This window comes from Asterias rubens, chromosome 1 (assembly GCF_902459465.1).
Source record: "Asterias rubens chromosome 1, eAstRub1.3, whole genome shotgun sequence".
NCBI lineage: Eukaryota > Metazoa > Echinodermata > Asteroidea > Forcipulatida > Asteriidae > Asterias > Asterias rubens.
Genome location: NC_047062.1, coordinates 23,414,429 through 23,440,603, shown reverse-complemented (window position 1 = coordinate 23,440,603; position 26,175 = coordinate 23,414,429). Strand labels below are relative to the sequence as shown.

Sequence of the window (26,175 nt, the reverse complement as noted above, 5' to 3'; positions counted from 1 at the left end):
TTTTTCAGCGCCCTCTATTGATATTTTGTTGCCGTCCGTTGATTGGACAGAATAATTCCTTGCTCTTGTTGAAAACAAAAAATGTTGTTGACTTGTGTTCAACCCGTCGTCTGCTTTCTTTATCTTACGTGATAATTAAGGAGATATTTGTCTCGTTGTTGTTGTCTTTACCCACAATGGAACCTCTAGACTTTTCTGAGCTAGCGGAGGGTACTTTCAACAGTTACCAGGGGACTGTACGAGGTAGGCAAAGCGTTTAATTTCAGTAAATTTACAATGTATTGTTGTATTTTTGTACGTGTTTGTGTGAGGATGTTGATGAAATGTAGACCCAGTGCAGTGGCGGAGTGGGCCGCTGTCAACTAAAAAAATACTGACTGAGGAGAGTAATTACTAATAGAGTTGTGTGTGTGCTGATAAATGATTCCCATTTTAGCAATTGTTGTGATCGTATGAACGTATCTCATGAACTCTGCATTGTATTTATCAATCATAAAGTTTCTAAATAGCCTAGGAGAGACTAGGCCTATTTGACTTAACTTTTGTGGTAGGGATTTTGTGTAAACTATTGTGCAAGGATTGCAAATGCAAGTCTGTATTATAGGGCCAACCATTACTTTCCTTTTTAACCATCCATACATAGAGAGTGCTCTATTAAAATAGTTACGTTTTATTTATATTTATTTACCATATTACCAAATTCAAACATCATTGATCTGTTGATTAAATTTTAACTATGATTAAAATATGAGATATTGATTTACACAGCGATTCTTAATTTCTTGTTCCAGTTATCTGCTATCTTATTTATGTTTTCAACATGTATATCTTAACTTTTCTTTCCAATTTCTCCTTTGATTGAATAACCATCGTTGGGATCGACGGTAATAATACATGTAATTCCAAATTAGCGCAGCTAGTAGTAGTAGTAGTAGCATGTGGGACATTATACTCCTAGAACTATGAGGTTCGTTCCGCTATCGTCTCCACTAAGACGATAGTGGAACGAACCTCATTGATCTAGGAGTAGGGGCATTATTGCGATGACTGTAATGTCACCCTTTCTCAAAAAGTGATCGTGCTTCACATCATTAGTATCAAACTATACTCAATCAAGGGGCCAACAACTGTGTGATTTAAAAAAAATCAGAATCAAATTTAACCGTAGGACATATTCTTATGATCTTTTCTTTTGTAGAGCGTGCGAGTGATTCTTTACAGGAACTTAAACACACATTCAGCACTCCCTTCCCAGGACCAGGGTCGCTCAAACCACCTCTGTCGGCAAGCCCACGGTACCATCCATCACCCCGATTAGATCATGGATCACTCAGGCAGACAAGGAGAGATCACAACAGTGCTGTACAGAGACTCAAAGGGATGCTACAACAACAGCAGCCACAGCAGGTGCCGATGATGACACCTTTACAACTCCATGAGACGCCCAGGACTCACATGTATTCTTCTGCACCTGGACCTAGACTAGATTTGGTAAATACTTGGGGGGGGGGGGCACTTCCTTTTGCCTTTTTGTTAGGTGTGTTGCAAGGATTGTTATTATCAGAGCCCAATTTCAAAAGCTGTCCAAGCAGAAAAAAAAGCTGCTTTAAAAAAAACGCTGCTTTAGCAATAAAAAACAGGATGCCAGTCACAAATTGTACAAGTGACATGGTATTTTGGCCGGTAAAACTTATTCTTGTTAGCATAATTTTGTTTTACTTAATTTGTAGCTTATTTTTGGTAGCAGCGTAGGTAGACTTGTCAGTTTCCGTTGGTAGACTTGTCAGTTTCCCTTGTGGCCTATTACTTGATGATTAATATTTCAAATGATGTGTGTCAGAAGAGATCTGCAGGTATAAGCCCCTCAGTATCTGCTGGTGTTGGAGGAGGAGGTTCACATCCTGCAGAGGATGCACCCAGACTTGAAGATATTCTACCGTTTATGAGCAGCCAGAGTGCTTACATACAGCAGCTGGAAGGAGAAAATGTCTTCTGTAAGGTGAGGCTGGCTATTCCAAACAAACACTACAGGCATAAATAACCCACAGCCCAAACAGCAATTGCTGTGTTGCACTACATGTGCTTTTGCTGTGGTGCCCTCAGCAAGGTTCCAATACAAACTCACATTTTCTCCACAGAAGTGCCCTTTATCAAAGGAAAAATTGCTGTACCCCTTCAAGAGCGAAGTTCAAGGACTGCTGACACTAACCAGAATAAGAAATCAACAAAACAACTGTCTTTCCATAGCATAAAAGCTGTCAAGAGCCTGCAAGACAATTTCAATACAGAAAAATACCATTCTTTAAAATGTAAACTGCAAAACAAAATCCTTGCAACAAAAGATTCACATTACTGACCTTATAAACAGAAGTTGCACTGCATAAAAGAAAAGTCAACACCAGGAACTACAAACTATTTACATAGTTAGATCCACATGAGATGGTTGCGATATTTGCATCTCAAGACATGGAATATCAATTGTTGATTTTTTTCTCAATCATTTTTTTCAGGATGAGCTTGCCTCTTTAAGGGTCAAGATACAGAGTGTTGTAGATGATAACATCCGGCTCCATGAGGAACTGAAAACATCAGTGGTTCAACTTGCACTTGGACAGGGTATGAATCAGGTGAGATGACACTGTTCTTCTTGTTCATTTACGCTTAAGTGTGATGGTTTTAGTAATGACAGTTTCCCGCTTCTTTACACACTGAGTCCTTTTTGCAGGTTTGTTTAACACTTCAAGGTCTTTGAGCGGCAAGGATTATGTAGTAGAGAGCAATAGAAAAGGCAGACTTCCATAGTATGGTCTACTTCTCCACATTGACAGGTTGTTGAGCCAGTCTTGTAGCCCCATCTGACCAAAGCATCTTTTGATTGTCCAGTTCTTGCTCTGAGGCGATTGAGTGTTTTCATTTGAGCCCATGGTGCTTCCTGGGCCAGGGAGTATGGTAGGTTTTCAGTAGGAGCTATTCCAATGAAAGTTGGAGGGACATTCTCAAACTTTGCCATCCAGGACTGGACACTGTTAAGGAGATATTATTCATCATTCTGAACTTCTGACTTGTTAAGAGCTGTCTAGCTGACCAACCTCAAGTTCTAGTGTCCGAGTCATCTGAGAGTTAGTATAAATCCAAGTCTCTTATGTCCTTGGGCAAGCCATTTCACTAACAGTATTTGATAAGCAACCTGTGCACCCATTTTAGTTGAATGAGGAGTTGAGATGTTTTAAGGAATGATTTAAGACATTTTTGTTCTTTATGTCTTTTCAGGGGGATAAAGATGACAAGAAAGATACAACTCAGTCTACTGGTGGTCCATCTCACATGAATCCAGACACTCCTATGGATAAGAATTCCTACAGTAGATGGGCACAAGAGCTGGTAAGTAGCAGGCACTGCCCATGTTTCCCATTAGTGGGAGTGTATAGAGTACATACAGATAAAATGCAGGCAACACTCAATCCAACCACAAGGCCCAACCAAACAGCAATCAAACAGGTGGTGTTTACCTAACTACAAGAAAACCGGAAACACTCTAGCTGTGTCCACTTTATCTACACCCAACTGACATAAAGGAAAACTTTAAAAGCATAAGTCAGGGGACATAGGTCAATAATAGTCTGGTGCAGTATCTACAAGGGCAAGGGATGTATTCTGGGAAGGACTCTAATCAAACAGGTGGAATTAATCTAGTAGTACATGTTATGTACAAACTTCAAATAGGAATTTCTCTAAAACAGCACAAATTTCAAAGTAAATCCACCCCTCGACATGATGATCATTCATTATTATAGGCAGTGGGTCCAAAGCCAATGTCTTGTTATTGAAGTTCTAAAAGTAGTTATTTAATTGTTTCCTAGGAACAAATGAAGTCTCTACATGAAGCAAAAACAAACCGACTGGAAGCACAGCTATCGTATACAAGGTAGTACAAGAAACCAAAGACCAAGGCATGCCAAAGCCAAAGACCCTACTAAAATATTGCACAATTCCTTTCTTTTTGTAGTAAAAACGAAAATATGATAGTGAAGGAAGGAACAACAAACAAATAATTTACCAGGAAAATTTAGATTGTCAGGGCTCGAATTTGTAAGAAAGTCCACAAGACCACAGGGCTTATAGCTCAATATGTTTACTGGACTAGAAATGTTTGTACAAGACCCAAATAATAATAAAAAGGGAGAAAAAAAAACAATCCTTGGTCCTGACAACATGCATTTAAATGAACGAAGACATCTGTAAATGAATAACTATCTCATCTGTCTGTGTGGACTTTTAGGTACACTTTAATAGAATTGACAGGTTTAGTTTTTTTTACTCACAAGTCAACATTTGAACATAATTTGTTTCTTTTCAAGATACTACACAGTGAGGTATTGTTGTTGAATTTAAAAACACAAAACCAAAGAACCTGTTTTTTTTTTAAATATTTGTTTACGCAAGTTCGCCCCAAACAAGGCTAAAAGCCACTCTAGGTAAGGGGCTACAAGAAGAAAACAATTACACATGAAAATAATTCAGGAGAGCTGGAGGCAGGAATTGATATTCCTCTTAAAACACTCCAGATTGTCTAGGATGGAGGGAAACATCCACCAGGCAAGGAGTTCCAAAGAGATGCAGTACGTGGAATAAAGCTGTTGGAATGACTCTTTGTTTTACATCTAAACAAATCAAGAGTGTATGGGTGAGAGGAAGAAGATTACAAATTTATTACTGGCCTGACACTACAACCTCTGGCCTGCAGGCCAGTGTAAATTTTGAACCCTGATGGTTGTGTTTCTTTGTGTATCAGGTCAGAGCTTGATAAATACGAGAGACAGTGTGATGAGTTACGCTCTAAGCTGCGCATGGCAGAGACTGTTAGTCTGATGGGAAGAGATGAAAGTGAAGTACAGAAGGGTCTATGCATCAAATGTGCACAACATGAATCTGTGATTGCATCCACGCATGGGAGCGCTCATGTCAAAGCAATGGAACGAGTTACAAGGTAAGAGACATTACGGTACTATTCCAGTGTTACAGGCGCTCAATGATAGCAATACTAAGCAAATGGGGCATTTTGAAGTGCTCCAATTGTTCAACAACAGGTGATGAATTAGTAAGCAGGAAAGTTCTCATCAGAACTGAGAAGACGCAAACATTCTGAAAAATGTACTCAGTGGTAGTAGAGAAATCTCCAAAATCTACTCCGCGGTAGTAGAATGTATAGCAAGATATATATATACATATGTGTATGCACCATGTGCATACGATGTTACCACAAACCAAATATACAGTTGATGAATGATTGATTGAGTTAAACCAATCTTGTTAGTCATGTTACAATGTGTTGTGGCGGAAGTTGCAGTCAAACATGACAGGGCAGCCCCTTTTCTTGATGACAAGTGTACCAAGTACTTTAATGCCCAATATACATTAAAGTGTACACACATGACAAACAGCTAAACGTGGCATCCAAACAACCAAGCAGGATGGTCAAGTTTCTTGTTCGAGGACACAAATGTCACATTCAAGACCTGAACACCACAAAAACAACACCAGAGACTAACTCTAATATGCTAGACAACCCAGCAATAGGACCTTCTTTCTGATCGAAACGTCAAGTTGAAACCATTGGTTCTGTTCAGAAGCACCCCAACTCATTTAGAGATGGTCATTACATGGTGTTACCACAAACCTTTCTATCCCATATTGCCACTGTGCAAAGTTTCAAACCCTACTTTTCTTTCTGCTTGTCGGACGAAATTTAATTCTATTGATTTGTTTCATATTTATACAGTGAGAGAGATGAGTTGATGGATACATTGGGGAGATTGAAGGCATCAATGAATGACTTGAAGGAAAGAGAAGCCAATGCATATCATCAGGTCAAACAGAGTGTCACTATGGTAGAACAGGCACAGCTGGAGAAAACGGAGGTACGCTGTATGTTTTTATCATCCTACTGCAATCACTTATTCTATTCAAAAATAATATAATTGAGCATTATTTTATGGCCATCAGTTCTACACAGTTGCACGACTGTAAGCTCCATTTTAAATTCCCAATCCTATAAGAGACCATCATGCTAGTTCTGTTCTTATTCTAGTTTTTTGATTTTACAAACTGTACTCCATTAGTAAATATTACTTGGGGAGTATTTAAAAAGTTAATTTCTTCTTTTTACATTACCAGTTTTACTGGATTCACCATTTCTATTATTTCTTTTAACCTTGGGTCTATACCCTAACCTTATTCGAAGGAAACCAGATTGCATACTTAACTGATGCCTTGTGCTCAAATTTAGTCGATATGTACAAGTCTAAGTACTAATTCTTTTGGTTTTTATTGAAATGACCAAACCCACTGAAAATGCATAGTTACATTTTTTGTCTGACATGATTTCTTCTATAGCTTCTTGTACAACGAGAGCAAGTGAAGGAAGATCAGCTCCGTCTTCAGCAGAGGATGGAGGAGATGATATTAGACCATCAACGTAAACTCCTCCAGGAGAGAGAATTTACCAGAAAGGAAAGCAAGCATGAACTAGAACAACTCAGCCACAAGGTAAAGTCAATAAGTCCACAATCCTATTATTGAAATAAAATATTGTAGGCACTGGACACATGCTCAAGAATTGTTGTTGCTTTCTGCTACAATCCCAACTATTATAATTCACATTAAATCCCTCATTTCCCTATTTTTGTTGTTGTAAGTACTCTACACATGGAACTTTTCTGGTATTGTCTTTATAACAGGTTGCTAAACTGACCGAAGAGCTCGGCTCAGCAAATAACCAAGTCGATCGTGTGACCAGAGAGAAAGTGGCCATCATGTCCGAGCTGGAACAATACAAGAGCCAAATCATGCAACACAGTAGTGAGATCAGTCAGGTAAGCAAGTCAGATCCAAATCAAATGCATACAAACTATATGATCAAGGGTTGTGTTTACATTGATAGTGGTTAGAATTTCGCCCGAGACAACAGTGGATTTTCACCAGGGGTTCTTTAAACATGCTAGTCAAATGATAATCTTTGAAATGAACATCATGCATTGATGCCATCTCGCTGACATCTCAGAGATAAAACGATCGTGAAACAATGGACATGCAAATCTATGTGCATGTAGCGCACTAGCCGAGGGCCCCCTACTCAAATGCACCATGTGCACGAGGTCTATAATTGAACAGACATTATTATATAACACCCAAGCAGATCCTTGCCATTTGATTGGAGGATTGTCCGTCACGTGATAGCAAATAAAAGTACCATTGCACGCCGAGTCACTCACCGTGCTTTTTTCTTCCATCCGAAAAGTACCATTGCACGCTGCCAGCGTGCAATGGTACTTTTCGGATGGAACAAAAAAGCTGAGTAAAAACATCACTGCGTGCGCGTTGTCTTCGGTAAAACGCAGCAAGGCATATTAGTAAAATTACTAGCATTCGTCTTCTACAATTAAAAATTGGAGGCCTACGCTTTGTTTGTTTTGAAAGTTGTATCTTTCAATCAAAATGACAAAGATCTACTTGGATGTTATATAAAACAAATAATGAATGTTTTTCATTCGTGCAATGGTGCGAATATGTTCATTCGTTGAAAGCTGGAATGTTCCATTCAACTCGGCTCCGCCTCGTTGAATAGAACATTCCATCTTTCAACTCATGAACATATTTGCACCATTGCACTCATAAACATTCATTATGTGTATATCATCCTGCCCTCATACAAATAAATAGTAGTGAATACAAGTATACATTTTTGCTATTCCTTGACTTTGTATATATACAAATGTAACGGGAGACTTAGGACCGCTAGGTGGCAGCAGACTTACCAGCAAAATTTCAATTACGGTTTCACAGTTCTGAGCAAGCGCACATAACCAAGAAGAATGGATTAACCTGGTAAGTCTGCTTCCACCTAACGTCCGGCTTAAAAGCCCCCATTCATGAAACTTGAGAAAGGAAATGAACTAAAGTGATTAGTACCTGTTGTTTTATGTACTGTCTTTGTAGGTATCTCAGGGTATACACCTGTCCACAGCTACTGCTAAGGTACAGAGAGATGAAGCTCTAAGACAGCTAGAGAGATTGAGACATTCTACAGAGAGAGAAATCAGAGATAGAGAACAGGTAGGTAGTAAGGCACATGTAGGTAAAGAGAGTACTACAGGCATGATATATGGTACTTGAAAAAAAGTGTGAAAATGTTATGGAGTACCACAAGGGCTGACCTACTTGTACGCATGGTACAGGGTTTTATAGACTTGTATGGCTATTAATAACATTAAATAGAATACTTCATTAGAAAGGCTAATTGAAAAGAAAAAAACTACACCTACAAAAATAAACCACCCATTTCAATTATAGAGTACTTAAAAAGAAGAAAAAAATTGAAAGAAAACAAGCAGCTTAAACTTTTGGGAAAGTAGGATTTTCAAATCTGTGTTTTGGTCAACTAGTCGCAAGGTGAACAGCTTCCAGGTCTGTTAAACACGTTTAACCGCTTGCACATCAGAAGGGTGATTTGGATTCTTAAACTATATTTTCACAGGACATTGTTCGCCTAAGAAAAGAGTTAAGTGACGTTAGACGACGGCTAGAGACAGCAGAGAAAGATTCTACTATCAGCAGAGAGGAGTGCATCAAACTAACAGAGAAACTCAACACTGTGGAGAAAGAGGTACATAACCTGGAGGGTCTGAAATTAGGAATAACTCCTCTTACAGTTTGCTATAAACTAATACACGTTTGCTCTCTTTTATTAAATGCACTGGACACATTTGGTAATTGTCAAAGACCAGTATTCTCACGTTGTGTGTATCCCAGCATATGCATAAAATAACAAATCTGTGAAAATGTTGACTAAATTGGTCATCGAAGTTGCAAGAGAATATTAAAAGAAAAAAAACCCTTGTTGGACAAATTGATGTGCTTTCAGATGCATAATGTACGTGTTTTGTGTCTTCTAGGCTAGCCAGATGAAGATATCCCGAGACACGTTAGAGAGGAGTAGTCAGGATGAGGTGAAGAGAGTGACGAGGCAGTCGCAGAACAAACAGATGGAATTACAGCAGACAGTGCATGAACTGGAATCCAAATACTGTAAGCATTCTTTATTTCAGCGTTTTAAGGGAGTATCAGAGATCCATCAAGATGATTAGACCTATCAAAAGGTACACTCGATCCATTGAGCAAAAGTAGTAGTCCTGGCTGGTTTCCTACCCTCGACACAGGTAGTACTTAATAAAGCAAGAACCGAGAAGCCACTCAAATTCAGAAAATCTATTCTGCAGTAGTAGAATATAAAGCAAGACAAGTTTTCAAAAGAACATAATCTACCTAGCAAGTAGATACACACATGGCGTTACCACAAACCAAAATAAAATACATCGATACCTCGCTATGCAATTCCTCAAATCCCATTATAATTAGATCCCTTGCATACGACACCACAAGCCGCAAAAAGTCCCATAACTGAGGTTAATCAAGAGCTATCATTGGCCAAGAGTCATGCGGAGAGAGGCCAATGCAAGGGGTAAACCTAGAGTCCCTCAATTAACTAAAGATGTTTTAATCTGAAAGGGTACTTGGTACATATAAAGTAGGTACTCATACAAATTATATGGATGAATATTTCACAAATTACCCAATTTATCCATGGTCTTTTTCGCCAGCTCTGACAGTGACGGAATTAGAAGAAATGATTTCTAACCAGAGCTCCTTGATCAACAAACTGAGAGGGGAGGGACGCACTCTCACTGAGCAGATTGATCAGATTAGTAATAAGTACAGGTAACTATTGGCTCCTTTATCGACTGTGTAGTGCCGACTAGGATTTAAGATGAGACTATTGGTTTTTATGTGGAGCAGGGAGACACAACTGAAAAGACAGAATCAGAAAAACCAAAATGTAGAGACATGTGAAAGCAATGGCAGTAGATGCATCTACAAATGGATTGACTTAGTGTAAATCAGTCCATTTGTGCAAGAAGAAAAAGTTGAATAGCCTTGGTATGAAAATTTAACATCTACATGTATTAAGTCGTTGCGGTAACCGCTGCTAAAACATAGGATTCAAACTGCCTCCAGCTACCGGGCAATCTTGGTTGTCTAGTTGGTAAGACATCTGCTTGTGGTTGTGGTTTGAATCCCACCTGAGTAAAATGCCCTTCTTTTTTTCAGAGAACTCGGGAAAGTACTGAGTATTCAGTGCTTACACGCATTGATAAAAGGATAAAAACAAATAACATTGAAATTGTCATTCACCTCCAGGACTGAAATCCGTCGGTTGAAGCAGAGTAATGCAGAGCTGAGTAGCCGGACAGACAGACTGGCTGGCCAACATGCAGAGATGGAGACCCAGTGCATGGATCATGGGCAAATGCACCGTAAGATGACCAGCAGACTGCAGACAATGGAGGATCATGCACAAAAAAGCGCCCAACAGGTGAGAGTACATATGTTGCTGTTGAATCAGAGGTCTAAACAGTGAGAGTTATGGTTTATAGTAGAATAGATAGCAAGGAAAAGTTCTCAAAAGAATACAATCTACCCAGCAAGAAGATAAACACAAAGTGTTGCTGCAAACATAATACAATATACATTGGTACCTCACCATGCAATGCCTCAAGTCCCATACAGTTTGTACACAAATAGCTTAAACCACAACATACTATGTATAAAACTTGTACAACTATTTTAGTGCAAACCATTATGAACCAATATTTAACAGTTTATAGTTAGTCATGGTAGTATTCTTACCCATTACATATTGCCGAGTTACCAATGAGACACTGGAGTAAAGCCCGTTTTCCAGATTAGCAAGGAAGTTGTGATAAATGAAAATACGCAATCAGTGTTAACTTGAAGATTTACATGGGGCCCAAGTGCTCGGCCAAGGCACGCCACCAGGCCTTGGACTTTGCTCTTGAAAGTGTACAGCAATTTTCTTACAAAGTGCACCACAGCAAAATCACAGGGCACCATGACATTCGCTGTGGGTTATTGCGAGGCCTGAACGATACTGATTGAGCTGTGAATATTTATCTTGGTTTTTGTAGGTTTATGAGCTACTCCAACAGCAAGAAACCCTGATGCAAGACAGACAGCTAATGTCAAAGGAGCTGGAGTTTCTACGTTCCCAGCAGACTGCTGCAATGGCCTCGTCCAGGAAGTTTGCGGTTGACCTTGACATGACCCCTGAACTTGACTTGAATGTAAGAACTGAAAACCAGAGCCACAGTTACAATGGCTGAATCAAGGTGATGCAAGATGAATATGATTTGAAATAGTGCATGGTAAATGTAAAATTTGCAGGAACACTTGAACATGTATCTCTTTAAAAAAATCTAATCAAAGTCAAAGAATTGTTGTTAATTTTGGTTTTACTCTCACAGTTCCATTGATGTGTGTAATCACTGTATATTCACTATTTTCCTGACTTCTGCGGAAAAAAAATCGAAGTACACGTCAGTGTAGGGGTAAAACCAAAATTAATTATCTTAATCCCGACGCAAATTTAACATCTATTAATGAATTTTTACCTTTTTAAACAATGTATGTACAGTGTTACAGGAAGGATTTATTCTTGTTTTAAATAATTTTAGAATTCAAACTGGACAGATGTATTTTGAAATTGTATCATAAATTTCTTGTTATGGTATTTTAAATACTGTTATAAATAAAATGAAATAATATTAAACCAAAATTTCAATAGAAAAAAAGAGTCAAGTTTATGTAAGACTTTTTATTTCAGACTTGAAATGTGCATCATTTTCAAAAAATTAAACCAATATGAGTCCATCAATTTCCCCAACAAAAACATATACACTAATAAATTAAGTATACATAGTACACTCTTAAAGTATAAAATATTCAAAAATTTCAACTCATAAATATCCATCACAATTTTACGTTTTATATTTTTCCCAATGAAAGAAAAAATGCACAAACAATCATCACTTCTGCCGGTTTAAAAACAAAACCCGAGGAAAAAAGAAAAATAAATCACTCAATTGTTTCAAACTGCCTCTAGTTGCTGAGCAATCTCTATAGTCCAGTGGTAAGACAGCTGCTCTAGAATCGCAAAGGTCGTGAGTTTTAATCCAACACGAGTATTATGCCTGTGGCTTTTTGTTATACGACTCAGGAAAATTACTTGATACACATCGGTGTGTAGATAAAACAATTAATAAAGCAAATACAGTCCAAAGGCTGTACTGTACACAAAGTGAAAGCACAATAAAATATTGTTCAATCTAGTTAAATGAACTCTTGAAATTTACGATAATTTTCTGCCCTATCAGTAAACTTATTAAAAATTATATTACAGATTTTTCAGGACAGTCAATATTGCACAAAAATAGGTACTTCTACCAGAATTTTAATCGCAGTTTTAAGAATACCTGATTCAATCAAATAATGCTGGTGTTTAGACACTGTGTTTAGCAGTTAATTAGCATCCTTGAAATTGCCCCCCCCCCCCCCCCCCCCAGGGCCATGTCACATAAGGAGTCAACCTGTTCCAGGCAATCTCCAAGAAGAAAAGCCATTCACATTTCAATGTTCACCCATTTTTTAAATATTCAAAAAACTACTTGTGTGCTGCCAAAGTGGTCCTGTAGCATGCACTGCAGTTGGTTGCCCCCAAGTTGCCTGTAAAAGTTTCCTCGTGTGACAATGCACTAATTTCAAAGCACTATGTCACAGATTCCTAATGACACTTGCTGCTGTATAGGTAGGAGGGAAGGTCTAAATGAGCTAAAGGGCTCTTGAGGGAGCAGCTCAAAGGTCCGACAGGTGGGAATGTTCTAATTGGATAAGTTAAGCACATGGACCGGCCACATTGACCACACAGAGCATTCTACATGTATAGGAATGTTCACCCATTTTCTCTCATGGAGGAGTGTTCTGTAGCTCAGTACAATGATCTGCAGTCCAGCAGAACATTATGGCAGTACACTGGACTGCATGCATTCATTGTCAACGTTCCTTTGCACCCAGAACAAGTAGTCCATACTGCTGTTTCTGTTGTAATCCATAATATCGGTAGACTGGACACCGTTTATGTATGGGGTGGTTCTATTCCTACGGCTATTTGCTGTAGTTATAAAACCCTGCACTAGACATCGCTGCATGGCTGGCCATCTTCATCACAGTATGTGGGGGACGACTGAGAGGAGGTTTTGCTCTTTTCTGTCTTCTCATTGGCTTCTTCAGTCAGATTTACCACATGGCTGTTTCGTTTCCAGCTGCAAAAATAGAACAACGCAAAATTGTCAAACCCCAAATATAAGGCCACTACTTGTGTTTCATAAAAATTTTCTTCAAAAAGTTTTGGCATTGATGGGAGCCTCCAATGATAAAACAAGGCTTAATAATAATAAATAAAATAATAGTGGCTTCTTATATAGCGCTCAGGTCCGTCACGCAGTGACGCTCATGGCGCTTCAACATTATTACCCCTGGTTATTGGGCCTTAAATCATTCATTAAACCATCTCAGCTCCCTGGGGAGTATACAGCCTGTGCCGCAAAGTAGAATGCCTAGTAACGTGAAGTACACACCAAAATTTGCCGCCAACCCGTGAAATACGCTTGCTGTAAGCACAGAATTCCCTGCTTCCGTAAGCGCCGATTCTGTGCTTACGGTAAGCAAAGCCTTCATTGGGCCTAAGTCATTGTACAAGAATTTTTAAACAAAATTAACCCACAAATGGCTTATTTGTTCTTTGTGCCAATTTGGGAGTCAGTTCTGTAAAAAAGGATATGGGATTTGTGAATGAAGAAAGCCACTCATGCAAACTTACTTGAAATTGGGACTGTATGTACAGTAGGTGTGCAGAGAACCAAATACCAGAGTGGAAATCAAACCCACACAGTGCATTCAAACATGGTGCAAAGAAAGGAGAACAAGATGATATTCCATTAATACAAATTCCAATTGCAACGGAGCAATATTAAAGTGAAAGTTGTTTAAAGACACTGGGCACTATTGGTAATTATCAAAGACCAGTCTTCATTGAGCTCAATTGGTCGTCAAAGTGGCGAGTTAAGAAAGAAAAAACACCCTTCTCACATGAAGTTGTGTGCTTTCAGATGCTTGATTTCGATACCTCAAATTCTAAGGTCTCAAAATCAAATTCTTGGAAAATTACTTCTTACTCGAAAACTAAATTACTTCAGAGGGAGACATTTCTCACAATGTTTTATACTATCAGTTACCAAGTAAGGTTTTATGCTAATAACTATTTTGAGTAATTACCAATAGTGTCCACTGCCTTTAAATAAAACCAAATTTCCAACTTCACATAAAAGATATAATTTTAAATCCAACTTAGCAACATAAAGTATGTGAATAAACTGTATTTCAAGAAAAGTTTACTGGCTGCCATAATGAAGTATGAAAACTCTATGGTACACAAGAAACCAGCTTTCCATAGTAAAATCTTGTTTTATTTGTTGTAGTTTGTTTTTATCTCTAAAAAAAACTTTCGACCCTACTAAATTTTCTTTGCAGCAGTAAAAACAAAACTGTTTACACTTCTGCTTCAGGGAGTAACATTGTGCATCTTAAACCAAAATATTATGTCTGTTTTCTGTGGAAATACATTTCATTTAATTTATAGACACATTTTAAACTAAAGATAAATGAAATGAAACAACAAAAACAAAAGTTGTGCATAAAACATTAGAACAAAGAGTACATCCACTATTAATATAAAAACACAATTGATATTTTTGTAAGTCACTTCATAACATTATGTGCAAAGTGGATTCTTTTAAATGCAAAAAAAAGACGAAATATTTACCCTTTTCCAAAGAAAATATTCTTTAAGGAGGCAGAAAAGTTAGATTTTTTGTTGGATTTGCCGCCAGCCTCGGATCGTTCCCTGGGACTTTGCTTTATTGTGGGTTTCAGGTTCGATCTCGGTGATGAAGTACCTTCCATTGATCTGTTCACTTGATTGTCCTCATTCCACACCACTTTAAGTTTTTCTGGTTTACCCGTCTCTGGAGTGTGTACACGGTTTATATGAGAGATTGAGTTCGCTCTCTTGCGAGTCTCCGACCGAGTCGTTTCTGGAAGGTGCATCGTACTGCTTGCCCTCTCGTCCGACTTTAAATCGTTCAGTTTCTGAAGATTCTGCTCATTCAAGGATTGTCTACGGTGGTGTTTTCTCCGTTGATGAGCTTCATTGTTGTCATCGTAGACAATGTCATGTTCATTGAAGTGGTGGTCACCTCTTGGAGTGGACGTCCTGGAGGATGACCCGCTGGACATTGAGGAACCAAAATATGTCTTACGTCCTTGAGAGACCTGATTGACAGCCTTCTGTCTTGTTCTTGGCAGGGCACTGGTAGGCGAGGATGGTTCATACCTGACCTCTACATCGGTATCATCCTCGCCGTAGATCCCGTATGTGGGAAGCTCCGGTAGGTTGGACTGGGATCTGGAATTTCTACGCTTTCCATGGCTGAAGTCGGTGTCATCGCTGGCTTGCTCTGGGATGAAGGTCATACCCGGGATAGCAGCAGAGACGCTCGTTCCCTGGTAGCCTTCACTCAGCATCCCATGATCATGGCTTCCACGCCTTCCCGTCCGTCCATGATACGATTTTGACACATGTGGACTTTTCCAAACATTTGCTCTTTGGCTTAAGATTCCTTTAGCATTCATGGGAAATGAGGCCCTTCTGTCCTGCTTGTGGCCATTTGAAAGGACGTGCTTCTGAGGATTCCTAAGCCTGACTGGGCTGCCGTTCCATGTTGATAGAAAGTTACCAGCACTACCTCGCCTAAGTTCTGCTGGATCACCGTCTGGACCCATTCTAAACATGAAGGGTTCGAGCATAAAATAACATTAAATTAATTGGATGATTTCATGTCCTTGTTTCAAAGAATTCATATTCCTAATGCACAACAAAATATTTCACACATTAATTTATTTTATAAATGTGTTGCATTTGGGACTTCGGTGGACACTAGTCGGCATCAGACATGCCAGGTAAATCTAGTGTTCATTGCATATGCATAAACAATGGGAAATTGGGTTTGTTGTCATTTTCCCATTTTCCGCACAAAACAGTGGTAGCTTTTAGTGGCACTACAAAAGTAGGATTAATTGACAATCAAGCGTGAATTAAAAAAACTTCAACAGAGACTTTTCAGAACATTTCAAAATGTACAATGTAATCCTCTGAGAAAGACTCTGCTGGGGTCAGGCCATTAAGTATTCTTTTATACAGAGGTGAGAGTCATAACTAACGAACAAGTCTGAAACTTCGATACAAATTCAAAGGTAAGTTGAAATGTTTGGTAACCCCTGGGGTTATAGATTCAAAGGAGCTTTTGGGAACAGTCTCCAAAGCACTAAAGAAGTAGACCAATGAGCAGGATTTTATTATTTGTGGAAAAAAATATTGTCTGATTTTCTTCACCAGGCCGACATAAAAAGTCTGAATTCAGACAAGGTCTGAACAATCTCATCCCTGTTTATAAATCTTAACGAATGATGGTATGTTTAACTCACGAATGATTATAGTTGTTGTATGCTGACATCTCATCATTGGAGTACATTCCACTGTCCTTGGTGAGGGATGATGACTGGCTTGTGGTTAACATATGAGGGGAGTAGCTGGAGGCTCGGCTGCTTCTCCTGTGTGGTTGTGGGAAGAAAAGAAAAACGTAAAAATATAATCTCATAAATGCCAGCAAGAATGCTGTTCTAGACAATGATATTAATTTCTCATTTTCTGGATGTAGTACGAGAAAACATTTTAAACACTTTGACGCATGCACCAAACAATAATAATAGTGCTGGGTTCTTAGATAGCACTTTATCACACCCAAATTATATCATAAGCCCTCTTTTGGTTAATTGTCTTGCTTAAGGACACAAGACTCACAACCGGAAAACAAACCCACACTCTGCTGAACTGAGCTTGAGCGTGGTGCTCTTTCTTATCCGCTCAGCCAGGACTCAACAACTGCAGTTTATCCATCACAATTAACACCCCACCTTAACTGGAACAATCCTCACCTTTCTGAGAGGAAGAGTTTGTAGGTTCTAGCGGCTTCCACTGCTTGTTCAATGGCAGGATTCATCGATGCCAGGAAGTTGCCAAAATATGTCAAACATGACTCCACATGGAAATAATCTGGATGGTCCGTCTCAGTGAACTCCAGGACTGTCTGTAAGGTATGCATTAAGACGTGTAAGTTTTGCTTGTTAATGCAGGGGTCAATTTCTCAAAGAAATAGGATGAGGTTAAACTCATCCTTAGGATTAATCTTAAGGTCTGCATGCTACAGTGCAGGGTTGGAACTCGTCCTAAGATAAGTCTTAAGTTAGGAAGAGTTTTGTGAAATCGACGGAGTGATTATTTACTTTTTAACATATTATTTGTAATGACAAACTATAAGGCTGAAGACCTTTGTAATGACAAACTTTATAAGGCTGACCAGAAAATATTTCTGCAGAATTTTATAGACTTTTACAGACTAGGCTTTTTAATAACAATCAAGTACTTTTCTGAAGGGGAAAACATATCAAAAAGGAAGAGAATATTCCTTGTTACTAAACATTTAGGGAATGACTGTATTACAGGTTTTCTAGTGTTTGTTGTTTTAGTGAAAAGTGAAGAAATAAACAGAATTTGAAAGTCCAACAATGATCTGACCTTGAGATGAAGAACGTAAGCTGGGATCCTCTGAATAGGAGCTAGGAGGTAACCAAGGAGATCTGCTTGCTCATCTTCAATATCCGCCAGTTGTTTCTGCAATTCCAATAATTTTATTAATGTTTTGGCAGTATAATGTACAGCAAAGTTTATCATGTACATTAATCAACTATCAAGGTTAATGATTTTCACTGAAGTCTTTTAATATTTGAGTGAGAAATGACCACTTTCTTCATCAGAGGGAGCCGTTTCTCAATTTGTTTTATAGCTATCAACAGCTCTCCATTGCTCACTACCAAGTAACTTTTAATGCTAACAATTATTTTAGGAAATAACCAATAGTGTCCAGTGCATTTAAAGCCTATTCCTCAGTTTCATTTTCTTGAATCTCTAGCTGCTTCTACGTTCCCAATTTTTGAACCAAAAGAGGCTTTGCTTAAACACATATCACTGATGTTACCCAAAAATTTACTTCAACAGTAGGAACTGTCAAGACACATTTACAACTCGATGCAAAAATAGAAAACCGATCAGACCTACCTTTAGGAATCTTGTGAGCTTGGCTGATTTTCTTGTGTGATGGGAGAGTAGGGAGACACTCTCTGGGAACATCTCGATGTATAAGCCATATTGAGACAGGAAATTGGCCTAAAAATCAAAGCAAAAATAATAGTCATAATCTTTTATTTTAACTTCAGACAAGTTTGTTTTATATCTGATTCAGAATAGCAGTCACAATCCATGTTGGTAGTTTTTTCAGTTATTGTTGGGTAATGAGACCAAATCAAACAGGGCTCTCTTATTACAGTGAATTGTTGACCACTTCCGTTTTAGATAAACCCTCCTGCAAGTTTCATCCATGACTATGTCAAACCCTAGAACATTCGATGCTTGTTTCACAACCTGTTTCATTTTACCAGAGTCTTGTTTTCTTGCTCCATTGTACCAAAGCACAGTCATGAGTATAGCACTTTCAGTAACAGATGAGTAAAATATTTTCCTTGTAATTACAGGAACAATATATGTTAAAAAATAAAAGTAAATTCAGAAGATTTTAAGTAAAACAAATGTTAAGAAAAACAAATGAATCAATACTAACGCTTTCCATTCCAGCAAATTTGGCTACAACGTCGCCATGCATTCCCTGCCACTTTGAATCACCGAGGCGAGTTTCCAGAGCACACAGCAGACAGCAGTGTCTGTCAAACATCTTGGCAAGACTAGGTGGGAATATAACACTACGAAGAAATGGAAACACAAAACCAGTTAATACATATACAAGCTTTCACCTTGGTAATAACTTTTAAAATTAATGGCAACACAAACCTTTGTTAAGAAGCCTACAGCAGCGTTTAAAAGTATCAAGCATTTTGAGAAACATTTCACTTCGATGCGATGTGGTTTGAAAAAAGATTTTTTGGTTTTTATGCCCCAAAAGTTGAATATGCTCTGTCGGTAATTTTAATGTTTTAAATGTATATTTTGTAAATTCAATGTAATTTTGCCTATGGCAACTGAATTGAATGTTTTTTTAATAAACCATGAATAATAATAATTTTTGGCGATATATCAAAACCATTACAACCTTTTGAAATGAAACTTTAAGATGTTAATTGTATTGTGTACACCTATGTTTATACAAGGTTAAAACAACTGAACGGTTCAAAAAACCAAAGTTATACAAAGTTATACCAAAGTTTACATAATATCTCATCTACATGTAGGCCAATAGGTTTTTTGCACATCGTAACCTTAATTTTCCATTCCCCTTCAAAGGAAACCTTTAAAATCTCATCAATGCTGAACAGAGACTAAAGCATTAAACAGTGAAGGTGACAGTGGTATTAATTATGTGACTGAAAACTCACTTGATTTCTGATGGATGTATGAGTGACTCAGTGACCAGGGGTAACATGATGTTCTCTCGTAGGGAATTCAGCTGACCAACGTACTTTCTCTCCGAGGTCAGAAGCTCCTGAGCAAGATGTATTCTCTGAGCTGGTGTAGGAAGGGATATCGAATTGCATCAGTGAAGTTCTTACTATACTCGTAATTTCATTCATAAAAAAGTTATCACGAAAAAGTATTTGTTTTTTTAATGTATTTTTCTGATTTCCTATATTATTGTCCACCTGTAACTTTCCTTTTCAGAAATCAATAAAAAACAATAAGTAATAGTTTAATTATTTATTGGTGTTCATTTCAACCCTCCGTTATCCAAAAACAAACCATTACAAGTTTAACACAATTAAAAATGCTTGGTATGATTTTTTGCTGATTTAACCCCAACATTTAGATATAAATTTTAAATATTTACTTGTATTGATTCAAATAAGCTATAAGCTTTCAGGTTCTGCACAATACGGAATTAACAGGCATTAACAACCTTTTTGTTCACTAATTTGCAAATGACACCATTCCTTTCATATTCAACTTTTATTCTCTGAGGACACAAACAATTACAACAGTACATATTGAGTTGGCTTATTGGTATCAGCTTCAAGTGCAAGACAAGGCTTAATAATGTATCTTATCTGCGAGTGATAAAATAAATTAAATAAGAACACAGAATAAATATTTGTCTATGCAACCCTACGTCATAACTGAGCCACGACTTTTCAAAATGTATCTCTTTTTTCAAGGATTCACAATCAGTAGCAAAAAAGGCGTACTTTCCAAAACTTCAAAGCTACTATAACAACTTCCTGAATCAGAACAAGAACGCTTTTAAAACTAACGGCCTTCAAAAGCGCAAACAAGAAATACGTTACAGGCTGCTAACTTGTTCATCACAACAAAGGCACTCCTGACTTCTTGAAAAACACCGCCTGGATTAAAGGATCAGATACGGTTGTTTGAATCGTTGACAAAGGATGTTACAAAATCAAACAGACAAGGGAAGAATGGCGGCTACAATGGCAAGGACAGCATTGGACAATCGAACATCTAGTGTAGCTGACCGACAATCAATAACAACTTAATGGTCTAATGGTCCCCTCTAGTGGAGTCTTCCGAGAATTCGGTGGGATGAAGATTCTAGAATGATAAATGGTTCGATAAAAAATCAAAAGTGGGTAGCACTTGGGCTCTGGACACTATTGGTATAAAATTACTCAAAATAACTGTAAGCATAAAAACTTACTTGGTAAGTAGCACTATTGATAATGTATAATATTTTGAGAAACAATTCCTTTGAAAGGAATGAAGTTTTATGGAGAGGGATACCAAAATATTTCATCCTGAGAAATGTTTCTCAGGTTTGTATTCCAATAACTGACTTTTCTACGCGTGTACAACTGGTTAAAACTTGTCAGCAATATCTCAAAAACACTAACACCTTTTGAAATGAAATTTTCACAGCTAGTTTTGTTGTATTATATCTGCATTTGAATTGGATTCAAACAATCAAACGGTTCGAAGAACAAATACTTTGCCTTCAATGATTCCTTACCTTCATAGAGTTGGTTTGAATCCTGTGTCTGTTTTAGGTTACTGAAGGAAACTCTCCTGCCTGAATTAAAACCCTGGATAGAAAGAGAAAAAACATTCAAAACCCTTCAAGGCTCGCCCGCAAGACTAGCCTGGGGTACTTTGTCAAGTAAAACCTCCTTCTCAATTTGCCCTGAACTGACCTTTACCTACAGTGCTCATATTTCTCCCTTTTTAAATGTGAATCATTTGTTTCGTTTTTTTTTAAATATATTTTTGAGTGAGTGCATGTAATATCAATTGACCAATAAAGTAGTTATGATCCCAACCATTAATAAATGTTATTTGACAATACACGCTTTAAATAGTAGTAAAAAACACAGTTTACTAGCCCGCGCTAGTAAGCTAGCGCATTAAAAACGCGTTACAAAAAGCTGAAGTAGAAGGCCTGAGTGCTCTTGCAAAATTTCATATTAACTCCTATTAAATTACTCTCATTCAAACAAATTTTAAAAAAATATATTGACTGAAACTTTTAGATGTCTATGTTAGTTAAAGTTTCCAACACACTTTTTCGAAGAAAAAAAAATACAACCAGGTTGTAGTGTTGTTTGTAGTAGAATTAAGATGATGTCCAATGATGTGGTAGGCTTCTAAGGCACTCATGAACAGCCACATTCATGGGTCAAATGTTTTGTAACAACTGACAATAGATCTTCCCAGATCGTCTATTTGATAAGCTATGTCTGCCCTACTTTTTATTCTCTATTGAGACAGCGCTTGGATAATTGATTCATCAAAGAAAGTGGAGATTAACTGTTACATCAGTGGTTTTCAAACAGCTGTTCATAACAGGGACACCCCAGTGGCTATGCACAACTGTGTCACAGAGAACTGGACAAAAACTAATTGCTTCCCATTCTAATTTAACACAGAGTCCAAACTATAGCCAGGGCCCAATTACATAGAGTTTCTTAAGCTGAAACTATTGCTTAACAATGGTCTGCTATAGGCTCAGAGATCAGTGCTATATGCAGACATTAGCAGGACACCAACCACAAATTGTACATGTTACATTATAGTTTGGCTGGTAACCAAGTTCTGGTAAGCATACTTTTGTTGTGCTAAGCTACTTTTTAAGCTTGAGCAGCTCTATGAACTGGGCACTGAGCCCAACATTATAGAGCTGCTCATTAGCAGCTAAGTGCAACAAAATTATGCTTGCCAGAAAAAGACAACCAACCAAAAATTTGGTCCATCAACAACTGGTATCCTGCTGATTTTTGCTAAGCAGAAAAATTTTAAACATCTGCTTCAGCAGCTCTATGCAATTAGGGCCTAGATGAAAAAAATACGGTCAAAAATCCAGCTAGTTTGGTTGTGCAATAACAGTACTGTTTCCCCCGTCAGAAATATTGCCTCAATGACAAAGACAGCTTACTTTTATGAAATTCTAGAAAACTAAAAAGCTGAAACACATGTACTCTCCCCAAAGAATAAAGTCACTTTTGAAAACATCCTCATTAATTCATTTTTTAATAGTAGGTCTTTAAGGGCTTGCTTACCTTAGTCATGTGTTCTTTGTTGATCTGATCTTTGTCACTGGACATCGAGGAGCCGCTTGCGTTTCTTGATGGTAAAGAGTCAAACTGTCTGCCAGGTACCTCCTCAGATGGCTCATTCATAGATCCTTCATATCAGGTACAAATCATTTTGTGACGATTATTAACAATTGATTTGAATAGTTTCATAATAGATCAATAACAGACCTTTCCTCCAATCTTAAGTGAAAAGTGCATATAGAAGTTGAAAAAACGTACCAAAACTCATAATCAAATGTTATTCTTAGATACCGAATATTTCTTTTTGCCAGTAATTACTTTGGTGACTACTCTTGATCCATAACCTCCAGCTACCTCAAGCTAAAAAAAACGCAAAAGCAATTTGATGTAATCCATACAAACTGCACAAACCAAGCGCCAGAAGAAGATCACATTGAAGTAATAGAAAAGTGAAGCCAAGGAATGATTCAGTTGCAAAGCTGTGCTTTTATTAAAAGCAGTGGACACTATTGGTAATTGTCAAAGACTAGCCTTCACAGTTGGTGTAAAACACTTGGTATAAAATTTTCTGAAGTATGTGTACAGTATACCTATATGGTGTAATATATTTCAGTCCCGAGACCACGGCCAAGCACAAAACCTGGTAAGGACAGGAAATCTTGCTCAGCAAAAACAGGTTACCAGCCAATACTCCGTAAAGTTTACCTGCGACTGGTGCCCCAAAAATTTTGTGCTAGCAGAGAAATTTGTCAAGCAGTATTTTCTGCTAAACAGCTTTCTGAAACTGAGCCCTGAAAATAAGTTTTAATATTGAAATCAGAAAAAAAATAAAAATAAAAATGGGGGAAAAAAACACAATGACTTGCGCTGAACAACACATTAATCTCACCATCATTGTTTAAGGGATCACACGAGTCCGGCAGAGAATCCATAAAAGGCTGTATCATTGGTGCCATCTTAGTATGGTGCCTGGACTGCTTGGCAGCCCTGCCTCCGTCTCTGACATCCTTCATATTGGTGTAAACAGACGGCATACTCTGACGACGAGCCACTTTCTTTGCACTCATGACTTCCTTGGTTTTGTTGTTATTGTTGTTGTTGTCTTTGTCCTCATCCGACTTGTTGGCTGGTGTGATGGTTTCCTCTTGATGGGCTTTCCTGTAATAATTAATGTGTTTGTTAAAATAAACAAGTTGGGGTGAGCTTGCGTAATGTTCACATACTACCAAACTCCAAAAAGTATTTATTTTAAAGGCACTGGACACGTTTGGTAATTTTACTTTATAACGAGCAATAAAGGGCTATTGATGGTAGGCATCTGAAAGCAGACAAGATTATGCAACAAGGGTGTTTTTTCCTTATTTTTTTCAAAATTGTATACATATGTTGGGATACACCAAGTGAGAATACTGGTTTTTGAAAACTACCAAATGTATCAATCAATCTTTCTATTACCTACCTGTGGTTTTCTTGGTTCTGCTCATTCTGTCTAATCTTCTTGCGCATGTGACTCTGTTCCTTCCTGACATTCTCCATCTGCTTACTGAGTTTCTCAGTCACCTTGTTATTCTTCTTCACCTCACCTAGGACAGAGCTCAGATCAGTCTATAGGCAAAGATACAATGCAAAAATAGTTAATGGCCTGACGCTTTCTTGACCCTATCAGAGTCTTTCTCGACACTAGCAGAGTCTTTATTGACCATAGCAGAGTCTTTCTCGACCCTAACAGAGACTTTCTCAACCCTAGCAGAATCTTTCTTGACCCTAGCAGAGTCTTTCTTGCACTATGTAAGAACTGCAATAATACAAACTAAAGATTTACATCGAGTGAATCAGGGCTTGAGTTTTACACTGGACCACAGGCTGGAGGCCAGTGACATCAGCTTTGGGCCAGTAAACTTTAAAGGACCGGACAAGTCTAACTGTCTTGTGTTTTTCAATTGAATAATTTCCTCTCTTATATCTGTAAAACTATCTTAAAATAAAAACAAAAATGATGTTCAAATGTTGACTTTGAGTCTGGTAAGTATCTTTTAATTTAGTCGAGTTTCAAGGTACACTAAGACAATGTTAACTCTTCTCATAGATTTTGTTCAAATAGAAGAGTATGTTATTAAGCATTCTGGAAAGTTCATTCTTGTTTAGATTCTGGGCTTGATTTCACAAAGAGTTAAGACTGATCTTCATTGCAAATCAGTCTAAATTGCAAGGCAAAGTGTGATATCACAATACAAATCACTATGGTGATACTGACAACTCATCTTAAGATGAATCTTAGTGCTTAGTGAAATCGACCCCAGGTCTTGTATAATCAATTTGTTTGTACCCTGATCTGGTGAAGAGACTCAGCCAGCTTCTCAATCTTCTCATCAGTCTCCTCTTTATTGCTGTTGACTTTCTGCTGCAAGATCCTATCCCCATCTTGGATGTGAGACAGCTCCTGCATTGCTTGCACAAAACCCTCCTTCATCTGCTCAACTAAATTTTGAAGCTGTTCGAGACAAACACAGGATATGAAAAAGAATTTGTGATAACAATTTAGTATAACCTCTATATCCAAAAGTTATAAAAGCAAATAAAAATTTCCAGATGCAAGAATTTTATCATTTAAATCCCTTAAAGGGAAGGTACACTATTGGTAATTGTCAAAGACCAGTGTTCTCACTTGGTGCATCCCAACATTTTGGCTCAATTGGTCATCGAAGTTGGGAAGAAAATGATAAAAGAAAAAACACCCTTGTTGGACGAATTTGTGTGCTTTCAGATAGGAATAAAAGACTTCATAGCTAGAAGTCTTTTATTATTTTAGTGAGAAATTACCTCTATTTCAAAATCTATGCTATTTCAGAGGGAGCAGTTTCTCACAATGTTTTATACTATCAACAGCTCTCCAATGCTTGTTAACAAGTCAGTTTTTAAGTTAACATTTGTGTACCTTCCCTTTAAGTGAGCGCTGGTGACACCAAGTCATGGCACATTTGATTTGTGTCACTTTTTTCTCCACAGTGCAATGTCCGACAAAGTCAACGTATAGATCCTATAGACTGGACCATTTCACATATCTATAAGAGGCGGTCAGGTCCCAGAGTTGTACAGGTTGTTGCTGTTGTTACGTTTGGGATTTTGTTTTGAGGGGCTCAACAATATTTTCTTCCATATATGTAGTGCACAAAATTGACATACAGACATAACCTAACCCTCTGATAAAGTAGAGCCATCTGTTCTTTGTAGCATGCTTTCAAGTGTCTTGCTGACGGCCTGTGCTAGGTTTTGATGTTTCCAAAACCCCTCCGCCCCTGCCAATCAATCTTGTTGGCTTACTTGGGATACAGTATTCAGTAGAACCTTCCTTTATTTGTGAGGGGTTTAAACACTGGTCATTGCTATCAAGCACTAATAAGTAACCGTTTAGGGTAACTCAAATCAAACTTAACCCTAACATCCCATAGCGTAATTGGCTAAAGACCCTCCCGATTCATCCAGTCAAGGATATAACTCGACACCAAATAACGACTGTTTGAA

At 37.9% G+C, this 26,175-nt stretch overlaps 2 protein-coding genes across 4 annotated transcripts; one reads left to right on the top strand and one right to left on the bottom strand.

Annotated features, from left to right (window-relative positions):
- Nucleotides 1–83: 83 nt before the first annotated feature.
- Nucleotides 84–11,596, top strand: LOC117293659 (serologically defined colon cancer antigen 8 homolog). 2 transcript variants are annotated; one of them, XM_033776061.1, is made up of 16 exons: nt 84–243; nt 1,199–1,491; nt 1,844–1,999; nt 2,511–2,627; nt 3,271–3,381; nt 3,861–3,925; nt 4,793–4,987; nt 5,780–5,918; nt 6,394–6,546; nt 6,738–6,872; nt 7,996–8,112; nt 8,534–8,662; nt 8,952–9,084; nt 9,657–9,774; nt 10,255–10,429; nt 11,043–11,596. In XM_033776061.1, exons 1-16 carry the CDS (start codon nt 177–179, stop codon nt 11,235–11,237), a joined length of 2,298 nt encoding a protein of 765 aa, XP_033631952.1. In that variant the 5' UTR covers nt 84–176; the 3' UTR covers nt 11,238–11,596. The 2 variants fall into 2 exon arrangements, with proteins under 2 accessions (XP_033631952.1, XP_033631944.1); XM_033776053.1 differs by having other exon boundaries at nt 1,841–1,999.
- Nucleotides 11,597–12,583: 987 nt separating this feature from the next.
- LOC117292543 lies at nt 12,584–25,136 on the bottom strand. Of its 2 annotated transcripts, XM_033774637.1 has the most exons (14): nt 24,980–25,136; nt 24,113–24,258; nt 23,543–23,811; nt 22,657–22,781; nt 21,114–21,186; nt 19,531–19,660; nt 18,762–18,900; nt 18,203–18,310; nt 17,663–17,758; nt 17,023–17,174; nt 16,513–16,638; nt 14,792–15,811; nt 13,790–13,801; nt 12,584–13,232 (listed from the first exon to the last, which is right to left on the bottom strand). In XM_033774637.1, the coding sequence occupies exons 1-14, from the start codon at nt 25,121–25,123 to the stop codon at nt 13,103–13,105; spliced, it is 2,670 nt and encodes an 889-aa protein (XP_033630528.1). In that variant the 5' UTR covers nt 25,124–25,136; the 3' UTR covers nt 12,584–13,102. The 2 variants fall into 2 exon arrangements, with proteins under 2 accessions (XP_033630528.1, XP_033630537.1); XM_033774646.1 differs by lacking the exon at nt 13,790–13,801.
- Nucleotides 25,137–26,175: the final 1,039 nt, after the last annotated feature.